This window comes from Balaenoptera physalus, assembly GCF_965194825.1.
Source record: "Balaenoptera physalus genome assembly, chromosome: 16".
Classification (NCBI taxonomy): Eukaryota; Metazoa; Chordata; class Mammalia; order Artiodactyla; family Balaenopteridae; genus Balaenoptera; species Balaenoptera physalus.
In genome coordinates, this window is record NC_138898.1 from 91,475,950 (window position 1) to 91,493,250 (window position 17,301).

The following is a 17,301-nucleotide window of genomic DNA, read 5'->3' on the forward strand; positions in this document are numbered from 1 at the left end:
TGTCGCCCCTTCTTGTGACGCTCAGTTGTGTCTGCAGACAGTGCCACATGTCCCTGATTGAAATGAGAACCACTTTCTGTAGCCCAGAGCATCTTGAACTTTCATGTGCATGTGAATCACCTGAAGATATGTTTAAAAGGAAGGTTCCAATTTGGTATCTGTGTGGTGTGACCCGAGACTCTGCATTTCTCTTAAGTGCCCAGGAGATGCTGCGTTGGTGGACTGCAGGCCATTCTTGGAGGGGTTGGGCTCTAGCCCCCTGAAGACAAGGCCCTTGCAGTCGGTGATTCGGTGGTACTGTTGGCTGTGTCTTCTGAGGCCCTTCAGAGCTTCAGTTCCCCTTTATTTACCTACCTTCTGGGGGACGCAGACTTCTGAGATAGGCCCCAAACTGCTGGCCCCTGGTGGACTGCGGTTTCTCCCACTTAATCAAACACTAACTAGGTGTTGTGGCCCCGCGGTTTTGCAGATAGAATTAATAGCTCCAATCAGTTGACCTTAAGGTAGGGAGAGTACCTGGGTGGGCCTGACCCAATCAGGTGAGTCTTTAAAATCTGGGTCCAGAAATCAGACAAAGAAGTCAGAGATGCAGAGCAGGAAAGGGATTCCACACATGCGAGATTCTCCCTTGTTGGCTTTGGAGGTGGAGAGGGCCCACCTCCAAAGGTGGCAGGGAATGTGGGCAGCCTCTGGGAGCTGACAGCAGCCCGGGCCTGCCAGCCAGCAAGGAAATAGGAACGTGGGAGAGGCTCCTGAGCTACAGGGGAGAGCACAGCTTGCCGACTGCATGGATTTTAGATGTTGAGACCCTGATCGGAGAAGCTGGCTGTGTGTGCCTGGCCTTCTGACCCACAGAACCGACAGCCAGCATATGGGCGTTTAAGCTGCTGCGTTGGCGGTAGTTTGTTACACGGCACAGGAAACATGCCCTCACACTGCCATCTGAAAACGCACCGTCCTCTTTCGTCCTCTGTCACCTTCTCTTGCCTTGCTGCCTCCCTGCAGCCCTTTCCCACCTGGGGGCCCGGTGTTCCTTCCTCCCCAGGGCTGAGCGAGGGCCTTGCTGGGAGCGGGTGCTCGCTGGGGGGGCGCTGGGTGAGCCCCTCACCTGTCGGACGCAGCTGCTGAGGCCCCGTCTTTCCTTTGCACGCGACCGGTCAGCTGGAGGAGCGAGCGGAGCAGATCCGCTCCAGGTCCCACCTCATCCAGGTGGAGCGGGAGAAGACGCAGATGGAGCTGAGTCACAAGAGGGCCCGCGTGGAGCTGGAGCGGGCAGCCAGCGCCAGCGCCAGGAGCTACGAGGTGGGCTCCGGCGGGCCCGCCCCAGAGCAGGGGGTGGGGGGGGTGCGTGTGCCTGCCGGACCACGGGGAGCGAGAGCCCAGCCAGCGGCCCAGGGGCTGTCCTCCAGGTGTCCAGGGCCTGCCTTCTTAGGCCGCCTGAGGAAGGGGGTCGGGCCTCAGGTGTGCCCTGTGTCCCCGAGGAGGGCAGCACGAAGGGATGGCTGCCCTGCCGCGTCTGCCCGGTGAGGTGCTGGTGGGCACTCGTCTCCGCTGGCCGCGTGGTTGCCCTCTCTTCTCTGAGAATTGGGATGGAGGTCTGGCACAAATGCCAGGTGGCCTGGCGGTGACAGGCCTGGAAAGTCACTGGCTTGCATAAGAGTCTCAGGTCCAGGCTGGGTCTTGCGCAAATGGTTATAGGGCCTCAGCGCCAAGAACCCCAGTGTCGGGGGCTGCTTCATGTTGCCCTTGCCTTACCCAGGGCAGGCTAGGAAAGCATAACCCCCTGTTACCCAGAGGAGATGCTAGGTTTTTACTTAGTGCATAAATTCCATGCTTCCTTTGCTTTGATTAACAGCACTTTGCCAGGGTTTTTCAATAAGTGCTGATGAGTTGTGGCAATGCTGCCAAGATCCAGGCAGCGCGTTGGATCAGAAGGTCTCTGGCCTCTGTGCTTCCCTGAGGGTGGATATCTGGCCCCATTGTCACGTCACGTGGCATATTCCTCCTCTTTCTGAGGCCCTGTAGAAGTAGCTGATGGCCTCGAGGGTGCGATGCTAGCTGGATGTACTTGAACCCGACGTGCAGGCCCGTGGCTGTGCCCGTGGCCGTGGCGTGCCGCGTGGACTCAGCAGCCCAGTGCGCCGCAGGTGGGGCGCTGCCGCCTCGGCATTGGCCCTGGTGCTGCGCAGTGTGGTGCTTCTGCGTGCAGTGGGGCTTTCGCCGACGTTCTGGGTTGTCCTAGGAAATATGTCCTGGGGGAGCCGGTGGGAAGAAGAAGAGGGAGAGGCCATGGGAATCTTGCAGGTATTGAAGTGAGTCACTGACAGTCTTTCGTGGGGAAATCCAAGGGTACAGGGCTGACTGAGCTTAATCCTGGGGCCCCCTCGCTGAACTTGCGCCTTCCTCTTGGAGAGGCCTTTCCCCCCTGCCCATAGACTTGGCTGAATACGGCCCTGGAACCGTCTGAGCCAGTGGTTTTCAGATTGTCCCTTTGAGTCTTGGGTATCTGCGAAGGTTTCTCAGGGACTGCCAGTTTGGTAGTGGGTGGAGAGGGCAGGTGGGTGGGAATCTCAGCCCTCCCACCTGGAAATACCGATGAGATGGTGAGACTTCGGTGTCCAAGGTCTGGGGACCTGCCTGCACTGCCCCATGTGCACTTGGGACTGGCCGCCTGAGGAGAGATGCCACGTCTTGCCCTGTGACGTGCTGGCCGGGTCCCTGCACAGCCACAGCACCTCACTCCTGCGTCTTGGCAGGTCCCCAGGCTTCAAGGCCTCCTGGTGGTTTGGAGGCTGTAGTCGCGGTTCGTCGCTCCCCTGAACCCTGGATCAGCAGGAGGCCGTGGCCCTGGCTGTGCTTTTATTAAGCTCCTCGTTGCCATTGGGCTCGGAGAGTCCTGGTCTCAGCACTGCCTCTGAGTACGGCAGGCCCTGCGAGCGCCCGGCAGGCAGCCCTTGGCGGGAGCTTCTGCGGCTCGGCTTCCTGATGAGAGGTCAGAGGTCAGCAGAGTGTCAGGCTCCACGTAACTAGGACTTGGTGCCTTTGCCCCTGGGACTCTGGCTGCCACTTGTGATCCCTTTGCTTCTTGGGCTGAGGGTAACCTCAGCGGCCGACACCTGACCCTTTGGACCCTGAGGGATCGTCAGAGTGAGAAGTCTGAGTTCTGTGCGTTCCTTGCCAGCGCAAGCCACGCGGCCCCTCGAGGGTACCCGTGCAGCGTGACTCTGAAGCTCTGTGGGAGGTGAGGGCCCAGGGTCAGGTGCTCCCGCCTGCGGGCTCCCGTCCACTCTCCGGGGGCGTGCTGGCTCGTGGGGACGGGAGCCTCTTCCCAAGGTCGAGTCTGAGTGAGATGCTGTGCTCCGTCTCCTCCCTGCAGGCGGCCACCCTGGGCAGTGGTTGGTGGCGTGCCGCGTGCGAGCGCCCTCCCAGGGGGCGCCGTGAGATGCGGCCAGGCGCTCACCTTGGGGGGCGTCCCGCTGCGGCCTCGGGTCGCCTGTGGGCTTGGCTTTTGCCTTGTTGGTGGCTCTTCTCTGGGCCTCAGTCCTGTCCTGAGGGCCGAGCGGGGTGGGCTCAGCCGGCCCCCACGCCCTCTCACCGGCCCGTTCTCCTTGGCAGCGTGAGGTGGACCGCAACCAGGAGCTCCTGACGCGCGTGCGGCAGCTTCAGGAGCGGGAGGCCGAGGCGGAGGAGAAGGTGAAGGCGCAGCTGGAGCGCTACAGGTCGTGCCAGCAGAGCCTGGACGCCGCCAGCAAGGAGCTGCGGGAGAAGGAGGGCGGCCTGGCCGAGGCTGGCGAGGTGAGGGGCCGCGGCCCCGGGCTGGGGTGCTGCCCTCGCCCCACGAGCAGTCTCTCTGCGCGGAGAGAAGACGCACTCCCGCCTCCGGCACGGTAGCTCCGTGGTAGCGTCGCTGTTTAATTCTGCGTCCCACGTGTGCGCCTACGTCTTTTGCGTAGTTGTGATCGTAGCAAAAACACTAATTTCCCATTCTGTGGTTTTCAGTTAGTAAGTGGAATACTTTTGTTGTCTTTGTGATTAGGATTTTTAGTGGTTGACTAATCTGTTTTTGGTCATTTTCACGTGTTTTGTTTTTTTTATACACACAACACACCCTGATACAGATACACATGGGGTAGATAGCTTCATGCGTGTAGCCTGTTTGTTTCTGGTGAATGATTTTGTTTGGACAAATCCCTGGGAATGGGATTATAAGATCAGCAGTTACACGTCTCTCTGTGGCTTTTGCTACACGATGCTGTGTTCTGCTAGTAACTATTGTTGAGGATTCTGCTCTCACTGGAACCTCTACCTGTCACGGATAGTGAGTGATGTTTTCTGGAAATACTTGTGATTCCGCCCCCTCGCCCCGCCCCTGGAGGTGTAAGTAGGTGCCTCTGGATTTGCATTTCTTTGATTATTAATAAGGTTTGTTAGCATCTGAGAATATCTCTGGAACCAGAGCACAGGTCATTCGTAGTCATCATTGTCTCTACCAACCAGAGGTTGTATAAATGTTAGAAGCAGAACCCAAACATTGAGGCTTGTGGAAACTGGACTCCTCTGACCTTTCCTGTCCCTTTGCTCTGCTGCTCAAGATCACAGGTGCTGCGAGGACAAAGATGAAACGCTGCCGGGGGAGGGAGTCGGGGGCCGTGGGATCATTGGTATTCTGTCTCTGCGTGGTTTTCTCTCCTTGATAGATCTTCGGAGCAGGCGCCAGGTGATTTTTGCCTTGGCAACGCTGGTGAGCATGGTAAGATTGTTCCTACATCTGTCTTCTGACGTGGATGTTGGCAGGAGAGGAGCCGTGAGTGGCCTTAAGACAAGTCCTCCTCCCGCCTTGGGTGTGTGCCTGCCTGTGCTCCATTGCAGGCTTTTCTGGAGGACGGGGGTGGGCATGTCCTGCACGTGGCTCAGTGAGGAGCAATTTGGGGGGCACCCTTGGCACAGAGCAGACGCCCGTGGGGCCTGGCGTGGCAAGGGTTGTGGCGATTTGGGACGGAGACCCCGACGTTGCTCGGCTCCCTTTTCACCCCGTGGAGAAGGCGTCCTTGGTTCCGAGTCTAGGTCTGTAAACCTCCATCCCGCACAACTGTGTTCTCTCGTCACGGTGCCGTGGTTTAGATGCTCGTGCTCTCTGAGGTCGTCCTGTTGATGGCTTGGCTTCCGCACAGCTTTGTCCTCCAGGCGGTGGGCCGTCTGACTCCTGTATTCAGCACAGCGTCTGTACGTTTATTTAATTCAGGAAGAATTCTCAAAGGATATGTTCGTGGTTAAGTAAACCTTAAGTGTCTTCATTCTTCTTTGGGTCGCAGATTGAGAGTCACGGTTATCATAAAGGAAACCATGCAGGTCGATGAGAGGGTAGGACACAGCCCCACCCCCCATCAGCCTCCCTGGGGGGCCTGCTGTGGCCCCCGTGTTTGCAGACGGCGCCCCGTGCGAGGGTTGCTCACTGTGGTGAGTTTGCCAGGCCGTCCTCTTGCCCTCAGCTTGTAGGTTGCTTGTAGGTTGCTTGTAGGTTGCTGTCTCAGAGGCTGATGGGGTGATGTTTCCAGTTGTTCACTTAGAGTGACGCCCTTGAGTGGGCTGGCTTTTCCTGTTGGAGGCGTGCTCTCTTGCCCCAGGAAAGCCACAAGTGGGGTCCCCTCACCAGAAGGTTGTCTGGGGAGGGTGTGGTCGGAGCTGAGGACTGCGGTTCCGCCCCAGTGTCGGTCTGGCGGACTCGCTGTCCTGGAGGCTGTGCGCTGGGCCGCCTCCCTGTGCCTTCCCCGACGACCCCTTCTGGCCTGGGAGCGCTTCAGCCTCTGCGGCACTCGTGCGGCTCCCGTTCGTTGTGTGTGGCTCTCGTGGTGTCGTGCTGAGGACAGCCTCAGCGCCCACTTCTGACTTCTTGGCGGGTGCCCGGCTTGTCCCCGTGTAGCGTCTCGTGCACAGCTGGGCCGGGGGCGCGGTGGTGGGGTGGGCCGGTTAGAGAAGGGATCCTGGGCTGGGGACAGAGCGGGTGTGGGCCGCCACGGGCTGGGGGCCTGTGCACACGCCGGCTGGGAAGGGGTGACGCGGGGCGCGGGTGTGGAGGCCGCCAGGCGTGAGGCCCGGGCCCGCCTTGGCCGGCAGCGTTCTCACTCCCGAGGCTGCGGGTCACCGAGGCGGGGCTCGGGTTGGGTTGAGGGGCGGTCGCGTGTTCCGAAGGAGAAGATGGCTCTGTCCTCGCCCTCCGGAGCGGGACGGGAGGGGACCGGCCCTTGTCTGCCTCGCTTTCAGACCATCAGCGTGCTGAAGGGGAGGCTGTCGGACCTGCAGTGGAGCGTGATGAACCAGGAGATGCAGGTGAAGCGCCTGGAGTCTGAGAAGCAGGAGCTGAAGGAGCAGCTGGAGCTGCAGCACAGGTGAGTGTGGAGGCGGCGGGCAGGCATCTCTGCGCCTCTGCCAGGTGAGCCTGGAGTCGGCGGGCAGGCGTCTCTGCCCCTCGGCCAGGTGAGCCTGGAGGCGGCGGGCAGGCGTCTCTGCCCCTCGGCCAGGTGAGCCTGGCCGGCTGTCCGCCTGCGTGCCTTTGGCCTGACGCCTGCCGGGCTGCATGCTGCGCTGGATGTCCACTTGTTAACCGTGTGCAAGCCCAGGCTGGCTCTCCTGCGTATGCCCTCTGTGGCCTGAGCACCCAGTGGTCACGAACGTCGCGTGCGCTGAAGCTCTGAGGGTCCGCGAGTGCCCTTCGTGCGCTGGCCTCCCATCCGCAGGCTGTTGGGACACACTGAGGCCTTTGAAGCCAGGACCTTTAGTGCCGGAACAGAGCGGTGTTTCAAATGTTCCAAGAATAAGAAGCGGGAACAGTCATTTCTTCCCTCCTCTGGGGGTGGGATGCCTGCTTGGAGGGAGCTTTCAGAGAAGGTGTTAGGTTTGAGCGAGATTTTGAAGGCTGTGTAGGACATGCCCTGGGGCAGGGGGGACGTGGGTGGGAAAGGACGTTCCTGGGGAGGGAGCCCCCTGAGCAAAGGCATGGCAGGATGGAAGAGCTCGCCTGGAGATGCAGGTAGAAGACAGCGCTCTCCCGAAGCTCGTGGCCTCTACCTTAGCAGGTGTTGTCTTAGGGGAGTTCTGGCTCCCCTAACTCGGTGGAATGGGGCAGGGTTGGGGAGTGGGTCAGTACTGAGCGGGTCCTTGGCTTTGGCTGTTCCAGGGCCAGCAGAAGCTCCTATTGTGAGAGGTGTGGGGAGGGGAGAGGACTTGCAGGTGGTCTGGACTTACCCACCTGCCCTGAGACTCAGGCCACAGAGCCATCAGCAGGAGCTGGGCCCTGGACCCTGAGGCGTCCTTGCAGGGAGCGTGCGGGAGTGTGCGTGCATGCGTGTAGGAGTGTGTGTGTCTGTGCTGGAGAGCTTTTAGAGTGAGGGCAATTGCTGGCTTTACCGCATGCCTGTTTCTGCACATGACGTGCCGTTTCCTCAACAGGAAATGGCAGGACGCTAACCAGCAGGTTCAGGAGCTCCAGGCCAGCCAGGACGTGCAGGTGGACCACGCGCAGAGGGTTAAGGTGAGCTGCTCCGGCCCCGTCCCGGGCCTGCGTCCGGGAGACGTCCCAGAGCCGGGCTCGGCCCCCCATGGCCCGTGGGTGTGTCTGAGCTGCAGGCGTACTCGGGGGCACCTAGGGGCAGTTAGCTGCCTGTGTCTGGGAGACGTCCCAGAGCCGGGCTCGGCCCCCCATGGCCCGTGGGTGTTTCTGAGCTGCGGGCGTACTCGGGGGCACCTAGGGGCAGTTAGCTGCCTGTGTCTGGGAGACGTCCCAGAGCCGGGCTCGGCCCCCCATGGCCCGTGGGTGTGTCTGAGCTGCGGGCGTACTCGGGGGCACCTAGGGGCAGTTAGCTGCCTGTGTCCGCTGTAGCTGTTTGCATGTCGGTTGTTTCCTTATGTGCCAGGCCCTGTGCCGGGTGCTGGGGTGCGTATTTCTGCTCCCAGGAAGCTCGTATGCTTTTGGATGAAGATCAGAATCAAACACACAGAGTAAAAAGTAAACGTATGATAACTTCAAGTACCATGGACTGCTGTGCAGATGATAAAACAGGACTGGAGAGGGTGAATAGCCTGCCCGATGTCGCACAGCTAGTGCATGACTAAGCTGGGTCTCAGAGCCAGGTCGGCGTGACTCTAGTTCAGGCCGTGCTGCCTCTCTGTGGGAGGACACGGCTGGGGAGCCGTGATGGCCGCCTGCTGCCCTTAGAGCCACGTCCGCGCACCGGGCCCCGCTCCCGTGCTCTGGCTCCGTGTACCCCGAGCTCCGGCTTGTCAGCTTCCAGACCTCCCGGCTCGCTTTCGCCTCTGGTCTTCACGTGCTGTCCTCTGCGGCTCGTCCGTCTCTCCTCCCCGGTCCTCACTGCTTCACACGACCCGTTACGTCTTCCCTGCCCCGTCCGCCCATCTGAGTCCTTGGCCTGCTTCTCAGTATTGACTTGCCTGCACGGCCTGATGTCTGTCTTTTCTACGCTCTTCCCTGCAGAGACCTCATCTGTCCTGTGTGTCATGGTGTCCCCGCTGCTTGACCCAGTACCTGGCCCAGAGCTGGGCCCCTTAGTGTTTGTTGAATGGTTGCCTGATTTTCAGATCCTGGCCCCGTGCTCTTAGCCTATTCTGTGACTCGTCACTGACGAGTCTCCGCGGTGGCTCCATGTGTCCCTGGGGACTACATGTAGTAAAGGACAGGCTCTCCTCACCGTACAAGGACTCAGTCAGGACCCTGTGCCACGGGAGTGGCAAGCAGGGCCAGCGCGGGAGGGCGGGTGTCGACTCACGGAGCCTGCGCTGCGTGTCCGTGTGCGGCCGTGTGCCGGGCTCCTGCCCTGCAGGCGGCACAGCACGTGGCGTGTGGGGCCGCCCTCGGAGTGTCCGCTGAGCACACCGCGCAGAGGCACAGCCGGCGCAGGCTGCCCAGAGGCGGGCGCCAGGGCCGTGGGCGTTGCCGTGGGTCTGGGGCAGTTAGGTGCCCGTGACCGTCTCCCCTCTGTCTCTGGCCTCGATCAGGATTTGGAGCAGAAGCTGGCCCTGCAGGAGCAGGACGCTGCAGTTGTGAAGAACATGAGGTCTGAGCTGGTGCGGCTGCCCGCGATGGAGAGGGAGCTGCGGCAGCTGCGGGAGGAGAACGCCTGCCTGCGGTGAGGGGCCCCGGGGGGGGATGGGGGTGGTGTGTGCGCGCGTGTGCAAAACGTGTGCAGCCTCCTTGGGTGCAGCCCCTGCTCCAGGGGCTCCTGCACCGTCCCCGGCGGTGCGGCTGTTTGAGTGACTGTGCTTCTGGCCCTGCCAGGGAGATGCGGGACACCAACGGGCTGCTCCGGGAGGAGCTGGAGGGGCTGCAGCGGAGGCTGGGGCGGCAGGAGAAGATGCAGGAAACCCTGGTCGACCTGGAGCTGGAGAAGGAGGTGAGCTGGTCCCCGCGGGTGTCCTGTGGCTGGCTAGGGGAGACCCTGGGTGTTTTAGTCCTACGTTCCAGCTGTTCAGCTAAAATGTGGCAGCCGCTGGGCTAGTATGGTGGGCAGAGTAGTGAGCCCTAATGACAGCCCCATCCTGCTCCCCAGAACTGTGGACAAAGGGGATCGAAGGGTGCTGACCCCTGGCCTGTGGTAGGGAGGCTCCCCTGGGGCTCCTGCCGGCCCCCAGCTGGGCCAGTGTGCTCACAGGTCCTGACAGGGGCCGGAGGGGGTTGGAGGAGGTCGGAGCCACGTGAGCTGAGGAGGACTTGCCTGCTGCTCTTGGTGGCGTTGAATGGAGGAAGGGGCCGTGAGCCAGGGAACGTGGGCACCTCTAGAGGCTGGAACAGGCGAGGAAACAGGTTTTTCCCCGGGGCATCCAGGAGGAGTGTGGCCCTGCGACCCCTTGATCTGGCACAGTGAGGCCCTTGCTGGACTTCCGACCTACGGAGCTGTTAGACAGTAAATGTGTATTGTTCTCAGCCACCGAGTTCGTAGTAGTTTGTTTCAGTAGCACTGATGCTGAGTCAGAGAGAGGAGATGGCTTGTGGTACCTGGAACAGATGTTGTTCCCACCCATGGATGTGAACAGACACCTGTGCTGAGTTTCCTTTCCCTGTGTTTGCTGCTGGGACTCATCGGGACATTTTGTGGATTGTTGTAGAGATGGCCTTGGACGTCGGTGCCGAAAGCATCCTTGTTCGCGTGCTGAGCAGACCAGCACGGAGGCCTCCCGGCTCCAGGCCCCGGGTCCTTCTGTCCTTCCACACTGCTTCCCCGTGGTCACCCTCAGTTCCCTTCCTTTCTGGTTTGCCCGGCGTGAACCATGTCACCACCTCCCGTAGCTTGCAGTCTGGTCGGAGTGCTCGTCAGCTGCCCCCCCCAGTGGGTTCACTGCCAGCTGAGGCATCGTGGGGCCGGAGCACAAATCCCTCTCAGGCGTTGGCTTATGTGGGCACTTGGCCTGAAAAGACCGTTCCGGAGTCCAGCAGTTTTTCTCTGGATACAGTTTGTTTTGAAATTGGTGAAGATTCTGCACGTGGCATCACGCTGCCTGGTTTCCAGCCCTGCTGTTGCGTGCCCGCTGGCTGTGTGACCCCGGCAGATTACTCAGCCTCTCTGTCCACCTGTGTAACGAGGAATGAGCGTCTCCCCGTAGGGGTGTGAGGATTAAATGAGTTAACGTAAAGTGCTTAAACAGTGGTAGACGCTGACTCAGCGTCAGCTGTGGTCATCGATTTATTAACCAGTCTTGTGCCCGGCACATGATAGGGGTCAGGAAGTACTTGGGTGGCTGAATGAGCGCAATGAACAGGGCTGTGCTTGGCCCCAGGAAGGAGTGGGAGGCCAGACAAAGGCACGCGGTCTAGAAAGGGAGCGAGTCTCCGATGTGGAATGTGGGTCAGTGTGGAGCGGCTGTGAGAATACAAGGGCGGGAGACCCGGCATGCGGGCCGGGTCGGGGCACCGCTGCTGCCCCCTGTTCTTCCCAGCGGCCACGGGGGCCCAGCCCGACGCGTGCACGTGTGTGTGCGTGTGTGCGTGTGTGTTGGGGGCTGGGGTTTGGCTCTCGGCCCAAGTCTGTCTGCCTTGGGGCTTGGCATCCTGAGGCGCACCTGGAGGATGGGCGACAAGGCCGTGGGCAGCGTCTGCCCCCTGGGGCACAGGTGGTTATTGCAGGACCGTCCAGGAGGCTGTCTGCCCCCCACCCCTTTCCCCAGCCCGCAGTCCTTCTGGCCTGCTGGGAACCTTGAAGTTACAGAGCCAGGAATGAATGGGATGTTAAGCACGCAGTGTAGCTTCAGCGGTTGGGAAGCAACCTGTCTGCTTTGGAGCGGATGGGCGCGTTTCTGTGTTTTAGCTCAGCGATCAGGGCAGGCCGTTCTGGAGGATCAGGGATGTGACGTCGTCGGTTTTGTGTGGTGCTGCTGTGCTGGGGGTCGAGGTGCGTGTGGGGAGGAAGTGGGAGGGCCTGGCGCTTGCACGGAGATGACAGGCACAGCGCTCTAAGGGCTCTGCTTCCATGTCTTTTCAGAGGCTGCTAACGAAGCTGCAGAGCTGGGAGAGGCTGGACCAGACCACGGGCTTGAGCATCAGGTAGGCGGAGGGCGCCGGGGCCACAGGGTCCCCACCTTTTCTCCACACGGCTGGCACCTTTGGCAGAATGGGCCCTGCTAGCCCGGTTCCTTCCAGCAGAGGCCCTGCCTGTGGCTGCTGAGGTTTAAGGAGGTGGAAGTAGGGACTCTCCCCGCCAAGGACGGGACATTCTCGACAGAGCGCTGGCAGGTGTGGGCCCTGCATTGTTGGGTTTTCTTGAAGGGCTCTGTTTTGTTTATACTGAGGAAGTAGTTGCTTTTGAGGGAAGTCATTTCTTTTAGGTGGTTGTAATGAGTAGAGATAAACTGAGTCTTCAGGGGCAAAAAGGGAAAACAGGGTAATGGAGGATTGTTTCCCATCAGGCCCTTGCAGCAGCCTCAGCTTGTCTGTCGAGCTAATGCCAGCAAGTGAATGGCAGGTGGGGCTGCTGGACGGCCAAGCGGGCCTGGTTCTCAGACGGGCATCTTCCCACCGCTCCCTGCTCCCGATTCCATCTGTCCTGCTGCCTCTCCTTCTGGGGCCGCTGCCCCTTCCTCCAGCGTCGCTCCACCACTGGCCCTTAGCCCCCAGGTCCCGCCCCCGCCCGACCCCCCCGCAGACGGACTCTGCCCAGCTGCTCCCGTCTTGGGGTGGGGGTGGGAGATCGGTCCTTTAGGATTAGTCCTGGCGCCTGGGGCCTGTGGCATTTAAAGAGCCTTCTGTTTATCTGCTTGTGCGACTTGAAGACTGTGTCTTCTCGGGGGTCTCTCCTGCTGCTCTCGGAAGTTGGGCCAAGACAGAGAGCCCTCCTCAAAGGGCTGTCCAGGAATTACAGTCTCTGACTGCTCTTCTGGGACCTGCACCAGTTCGATCGCACCATGGACTCCAGGTGTTTGTCACTTGAAGAGGCCCCTTCGTTTTCTTTCTGCCTCGCTAAGTCTCAGAGAACAGAGTAGGCTGTTCCCTCCTGAACTCCACCTGCGGAACCCAGGCTCATGTAGGGCTGGCCCCAGCGGGGCCTAGATGTTTTGTGTTTTCTCCTTTTCTCTGGGCTGATGAACTCGTGGGGAAGGCTGACGTCAGAAGAGAAAGCTCCATGACTTTTTTCTTGTGCGGGAGATCAGAGGCCCTCACGCGCCTGGTGGCACCAGCTGCTGGAGTGTTTGAACGCCTCAGTCAGGGTAGCAGGGCCGGCGCGTAGCCAGCTGCCGTCTCTGGCCAGAATGGCACAAGGGTCAGTGCGCTGGACACGATGGAAGGTGCAGCTGCTCCTTAAGACCTTTTGGTCCCGCTTCCAAACCTGACCACTGTCGCCCACCTCGCAGTGGCTGGCACATGGTTGGGGCCTGCGCCCGCGGGCTTCTGGGCTGGTCCCATGCTTGCGCGTGTTGTGTGTTCACCCCGCCTTCCCTTAGTGACCAGGCCCTGGAGGCGGGAGGAAGGGGTGGTTCGGAGCACTGGTGGAGGTGGGGGCTGCCCACGCCTGCTGGCAGCTCGGGGTCAGCAGGAAAGTGGGGCATGCGTTTGTGGAGGGAAAACAGGCGGTTCGCGGAGGCTGGAGTCCCGTCCCGCTCTCCCGCCCGTCAGGGCACCTCTCTTCGAGTGGGCGCACTGCTCCGGGCCAGCCCCTTGCCCTTGGGCAGGGCCGCAGGGCTTGCCTCGCTGTGCTGGGGGAGGTTAGACGCGCCTGTGCGCCGGGTGCCGTGCACGCTGCAGAGCAGTGAGGTGTGGCTGGCTGTCCTTGACTCCTGGGGTTCCTGGCGGGAGCCCCTGTAATGAGAAGCCTTCTCTCCACGTGCTTTGTGGCGGTTGTGCCTGGGCCGCTTCTGGGGGCCCCTCGGAAACCTTAGCTCCTCCGCCCTGCCTCTCCTGTCCCCACTAGGGCGTTTGGGGTGGGCCCTCACCTCCGGCACCTCCTGCCCCGCTTATGCGGGTGCGTGTGTCGAGTGGCGGTCGGTGGGCCACAGGCTTGCGGTGTAAGTGTGGCCCATCAGCAGGATCACCTGGGGAGTTTGGTGCACATGCGGACGCCTGGGCTGAGCCCAGGCCCATTGGGTCCGCCTCTCCAACGCTGGACTTGAGTCTTGGTGTGACCACAAATACCATGAGGGGCTTGGCTCACTGTTGCCAGGTTTGGGGCAGTTATTAGCGGTTTCTGAGCAGGGAGGGTAACTGGGTGGAGCCCACGGCCCTTGGAATTGAGTGTGGGGGTGGGAAACGGGCACAGGGCTCTCGGGCACAGGGAGAGGCTGGGGGCCCGTTGCTGCCGTGTGGGGTCCCTGCAAAGGGGTGGGCGTGGGAGGGGGAGACGCGCACTGTTCCACGGTGACGTTGTCTGGGGGCCCTGCCTGGTGGGCGGAGGTGGGGTCCGCTGGGAGCTGAGGGACACCCTTTGTCACTTTCGCAGTGTTCAGTGCAGCGGGAGTGACTGGGGCCATCTCAGACCCTGTTAAACTGTGGCTGGACGTGTGTCTGACCCCAGCTTAGCCCCCGTGTGTTGTGGGGTCTTTTTTACACCCGTTTCCACATCTGTAAATGGAAGAGTCTTCTGGAATGTTGGTTTCTCACCATGGGGTCACGAATCTCTGAAAATCTGATGAAAGTCATACTTTCTCCCCACGAAAACACAGGTTTGCGAGTGGGTGCGTGTAGATGTGAGATTTTGCGTGCTAGTCCAGGGACCCCTTCCCCGAAGTGTGATCAGCCAGCTCCAGCGACAGCAGAAGTTGGAGTCTAGCAGTTGCCCTGGCATTAGAGAGTCGAGGGGCTGGGAGGGTGTTTTGGCCTGGCCTGGCAGGCATGAGTCTGTTGCGTCTTTTTTAATACTTTTTTTGTTTAATTTATTTTTATTTATTTATTTAGGCTGTGTTGGGTCTTCGTTGCTGTGCGCGGGCTTTCTCTAGTTGTGGCGAGCGGGGGCTACCCTTCGTTGCGGTGTGCGGGCTTCTCATTGCGGTGGCTTCTCTTGTTGTGGAGCACAGGCTGTAGGCGCACGGGCTCAGTAGTTGTGGCTCACGGGCTCCGCGGCCCGTGGGATCTTCCCGGACCAGGGCTCGAACCTGTGTCCCCTGCATTGGCAGGCGGGTTCTTAACCACTGCGCCACCAGGGAAGCCCTGTTGGGTTTTTCGGTCAGGGCGTTGCCATAATTTTGCTCATTTGGGGCCTGTCATGACCCCAGGCTCTGGCCGCCGTCCAGCGTCTCTGTGGGTTTCTGAGATCTGTTGCCACTAGGTGGCACCCCCCCACCCCTGGTGATCGTGGCTCCCTGCGACCTTGGGACCTGCAGAGGGCTCTGTGGTCTTGCAGAGGTTAGGAACAGAGAAGGGTCCACATGGCACGACAGTGGTCACCCTCTTCCTAGTTAGGGATTTCTTAAATCGTGAGGACCCTGGGATAACAGGGGGTGGGGGGTGTCTTGGCTGGTGGGTCAGCCAGTGCAAACCTATAGGGAAGCCTGTTGGGCTGAGTGTCCTTATCTGCCAGACGAGCTTGTCCACCCCTGACGTTGTCTGATCCCTTGTCTCCAGCACGTGGGTCATGTGAGTCGGGGGCAGGTTGACATCAGGACTTGGAGGGTGCGAGGGAATGCCCTGCATGGGTGAGGTGGGGCCTGTGCAGTTGCAGGCGCTGGTGTGGGGAGGAGGGTGGCTGCGTCTGGTGTCTGGACGTTCTAGTCCCAGGGCCTTGAGGGTTGGACTGAGGGAATGGGCAGTGGTGCGGAGGGCTGTGACTCGCTGAGCCTCATTCCTCGGTAGCGCGGCGTGTTGGGATGATTTGAAGGTGCTGAAGAGGGATACCCTGTGATGTGTCTGCGAAATACTTGGGGATAAATTTAACAAAATATGTGCATGGGACCCATACACTGGAAACCGTAGATGCTGCTGAGAGCAATTAAGGATAACCTGATAGCAACGTAAGTAACTGGAGAGAGAGATGCCGTGTTCATGGGTCGGAGTACTCAGTATTGCTGAGACAGTTCATAGGTTCAGCACAATCCCAGTCAGAGTCCCAGGAGGACTTTTGGGGAGAAATCGACAAACTGATTCTAAAATCTCTGTAGAAATGGAAGGGACCTACAACGGCTGTCAGAGTTTGGAAGAAGAATGAGTTAGAGGGCTTCCAGCAGCTGGTTGCAAGCACACTGTGAACGGCCTTAATCAAGACAGGGTGGTCATGGTTTAAGGATAGACGTGTAAATCAATGGGGCAGAATAGAAAGTTCAGGAATAATCTGAGAATATAGAGGCAATTGATTTTTGTCAAAGGTGACAAGATAATTCAATGGGAGAGAGTCTTTCAACAAATGGTGCTGAAACAGCAGGGAATCTGTACAAATAGAGACCTCATACTGTCCACAAAATCAGTTCAGTGGGGCATGGACTTAAAAGTAAAAACAAACTTTTGGAAGCTTGGGTTTGGCAAAGAGTTCTTAGGACACAAAAAGCATGAACCATAGATGAAAAAAATTGGTAAGTTAGACTTCAAAATTAGAAACTTTTGCTTTCAAAAGACACAGTTAAGAAAAAAATAAGGCAAAACATAGACTAGGAGAAAATATTTGCAACATGTGTATCTGACTGAGGACTTTTATCTACAGTACAGAAAATATTCCTCCAAATTGATAAGATGACCAAATTTAAAAAATGGGTGAAAGACTTCAAACAGATAATTTTGAGAAGATATGAGTGATGAAAAAGGACATGAAAAATGCTCGGTGTCATTAGTCACAAGAGGAGTATAGGGACTTCCCTGGCGGTCCAGTGGTTAAGACTCTGTGCTCCCAGTGCAGGGGGCCCAGGTTCCATCCCTGGTCAGGGATCCCGCATGCAGCAGCTAAAGATACCACGTGCTGCAACTAAGACCCGGCGCAGCCAAATTAATTAATGAATTAATTAATTAAAAACAAAATGAGGAGTACAAATGAAGGTCACAGTGAAATACTGCTCTCGACCTGGTGAAGATGTAGAGCAGCTGGAGCTCTCATGTGCTGGTGGTACCGTGGGACACAGCACAGCTGCTTGGGCAACAGCTGGGCAGCTTTCTGTACGTGGGCGATACCACCCAGCAGTTCCACTCCTGGTTACTGACCCGAGAGAAATGAAGACGTGTGGCCTCACAAAGACTCGTGTGTGGGTGTTCACAGCAGCTTTATTCATAGTAGCCCAAACACGGAACCAAGTGAGGTGTCCATCAGGAGAACGGAACATCACTGAGCAAGAAACAGGAGGAGACAGGTGCTGTGTGCAGGAACGCGACTCTCTCACTGAGCAAAAGAAGGCAACTCATTGAGTTCACACTGCATGATGCCATTTACTTGAAATTTAAAAAAAGGCAAAACTGACCTGTGACAGAAGGAGGGTGAGTGGCTCCTTAAGTCTTGGGTTGGGATATGATTGGGGACCTGGGGAGCCCTCACCTGTGAATGTCACGGCAGCAGCTACACAGTTGTATGTATGTCACGCTTCAGTCAAGCTGGTCCGAGGGTGATGAGGAATCGGCGCTCCCGACAGCTGTGAGGGGAAGGAAAAGGCCTAGGAGGTGGCCTGGCCTGAAGTCAGGAGTGGACGGGGATGCTTTTTAAAGCCTTCATTTTGGGAAGGAACCCATTTCTTGAGCTTGTCAAAGGCCCGTGGGCAGCTGGGACCAGCCCAGGCTTTTTCAGTGTTCCTGGATCTTGGGGACTTGGGGCAAGTGCTGTGGGAGTGTCACCATGGGAGTGTCACCAGGGGAGGCCAGGTGTGGGCTGCAGAAGGGCAGGTGGTTTCTTGGTAAAC

At 59.0% G+C, this 17,301-nt stretch overlaps 1 protein-coding gene across 5 annotated transcripts in view; it reads left to right on the top strand.

The window, feature by feature from the left end:
* The window catches only part of MAD1L1 (mitotic arrest deficient 1 like 1), a 331,750-nt gene that overhangs the window by 4,837 nt on the left and 309,612 nt on the right, over positions 1-17,301 (top strand). For 2 of the 5 annotated variants that reach the window (XM_082430575.1, XM_082430571.1), the window contains exons 3-9: positions 1,162-1,302; positions 3,616-3,795; positions 6,262-6,386; positions 7,447-7,528; positions 9,010-9,140; positions 9,290-9,404; positions 11,487-11,548. In XM_082430575.1, the coding sequence (XP_082286701.1) occupies positions 1,162-1,302; positions 3,616-3,795; positions 6,262-6,386; positions 7,447-7,528; positions 9,010-9,140; positions 9,290-9,404; positions 11,487-11,548 (836 nt within the window). The remainder of the gene's footprint in view (positions 1-1,161; positions 1,303-3,615; positions 3,796-6,261; positions 6,387-7,446; positions 7,529-9,009; positions 9,141-9,289; positions 9,405-11,486; positions 11,549-17,301) is intronic. The other 3 variants (XM_082430573.1, XM_082430572.1, XM_082430574.1) reach the window with 3 other exon arrangements.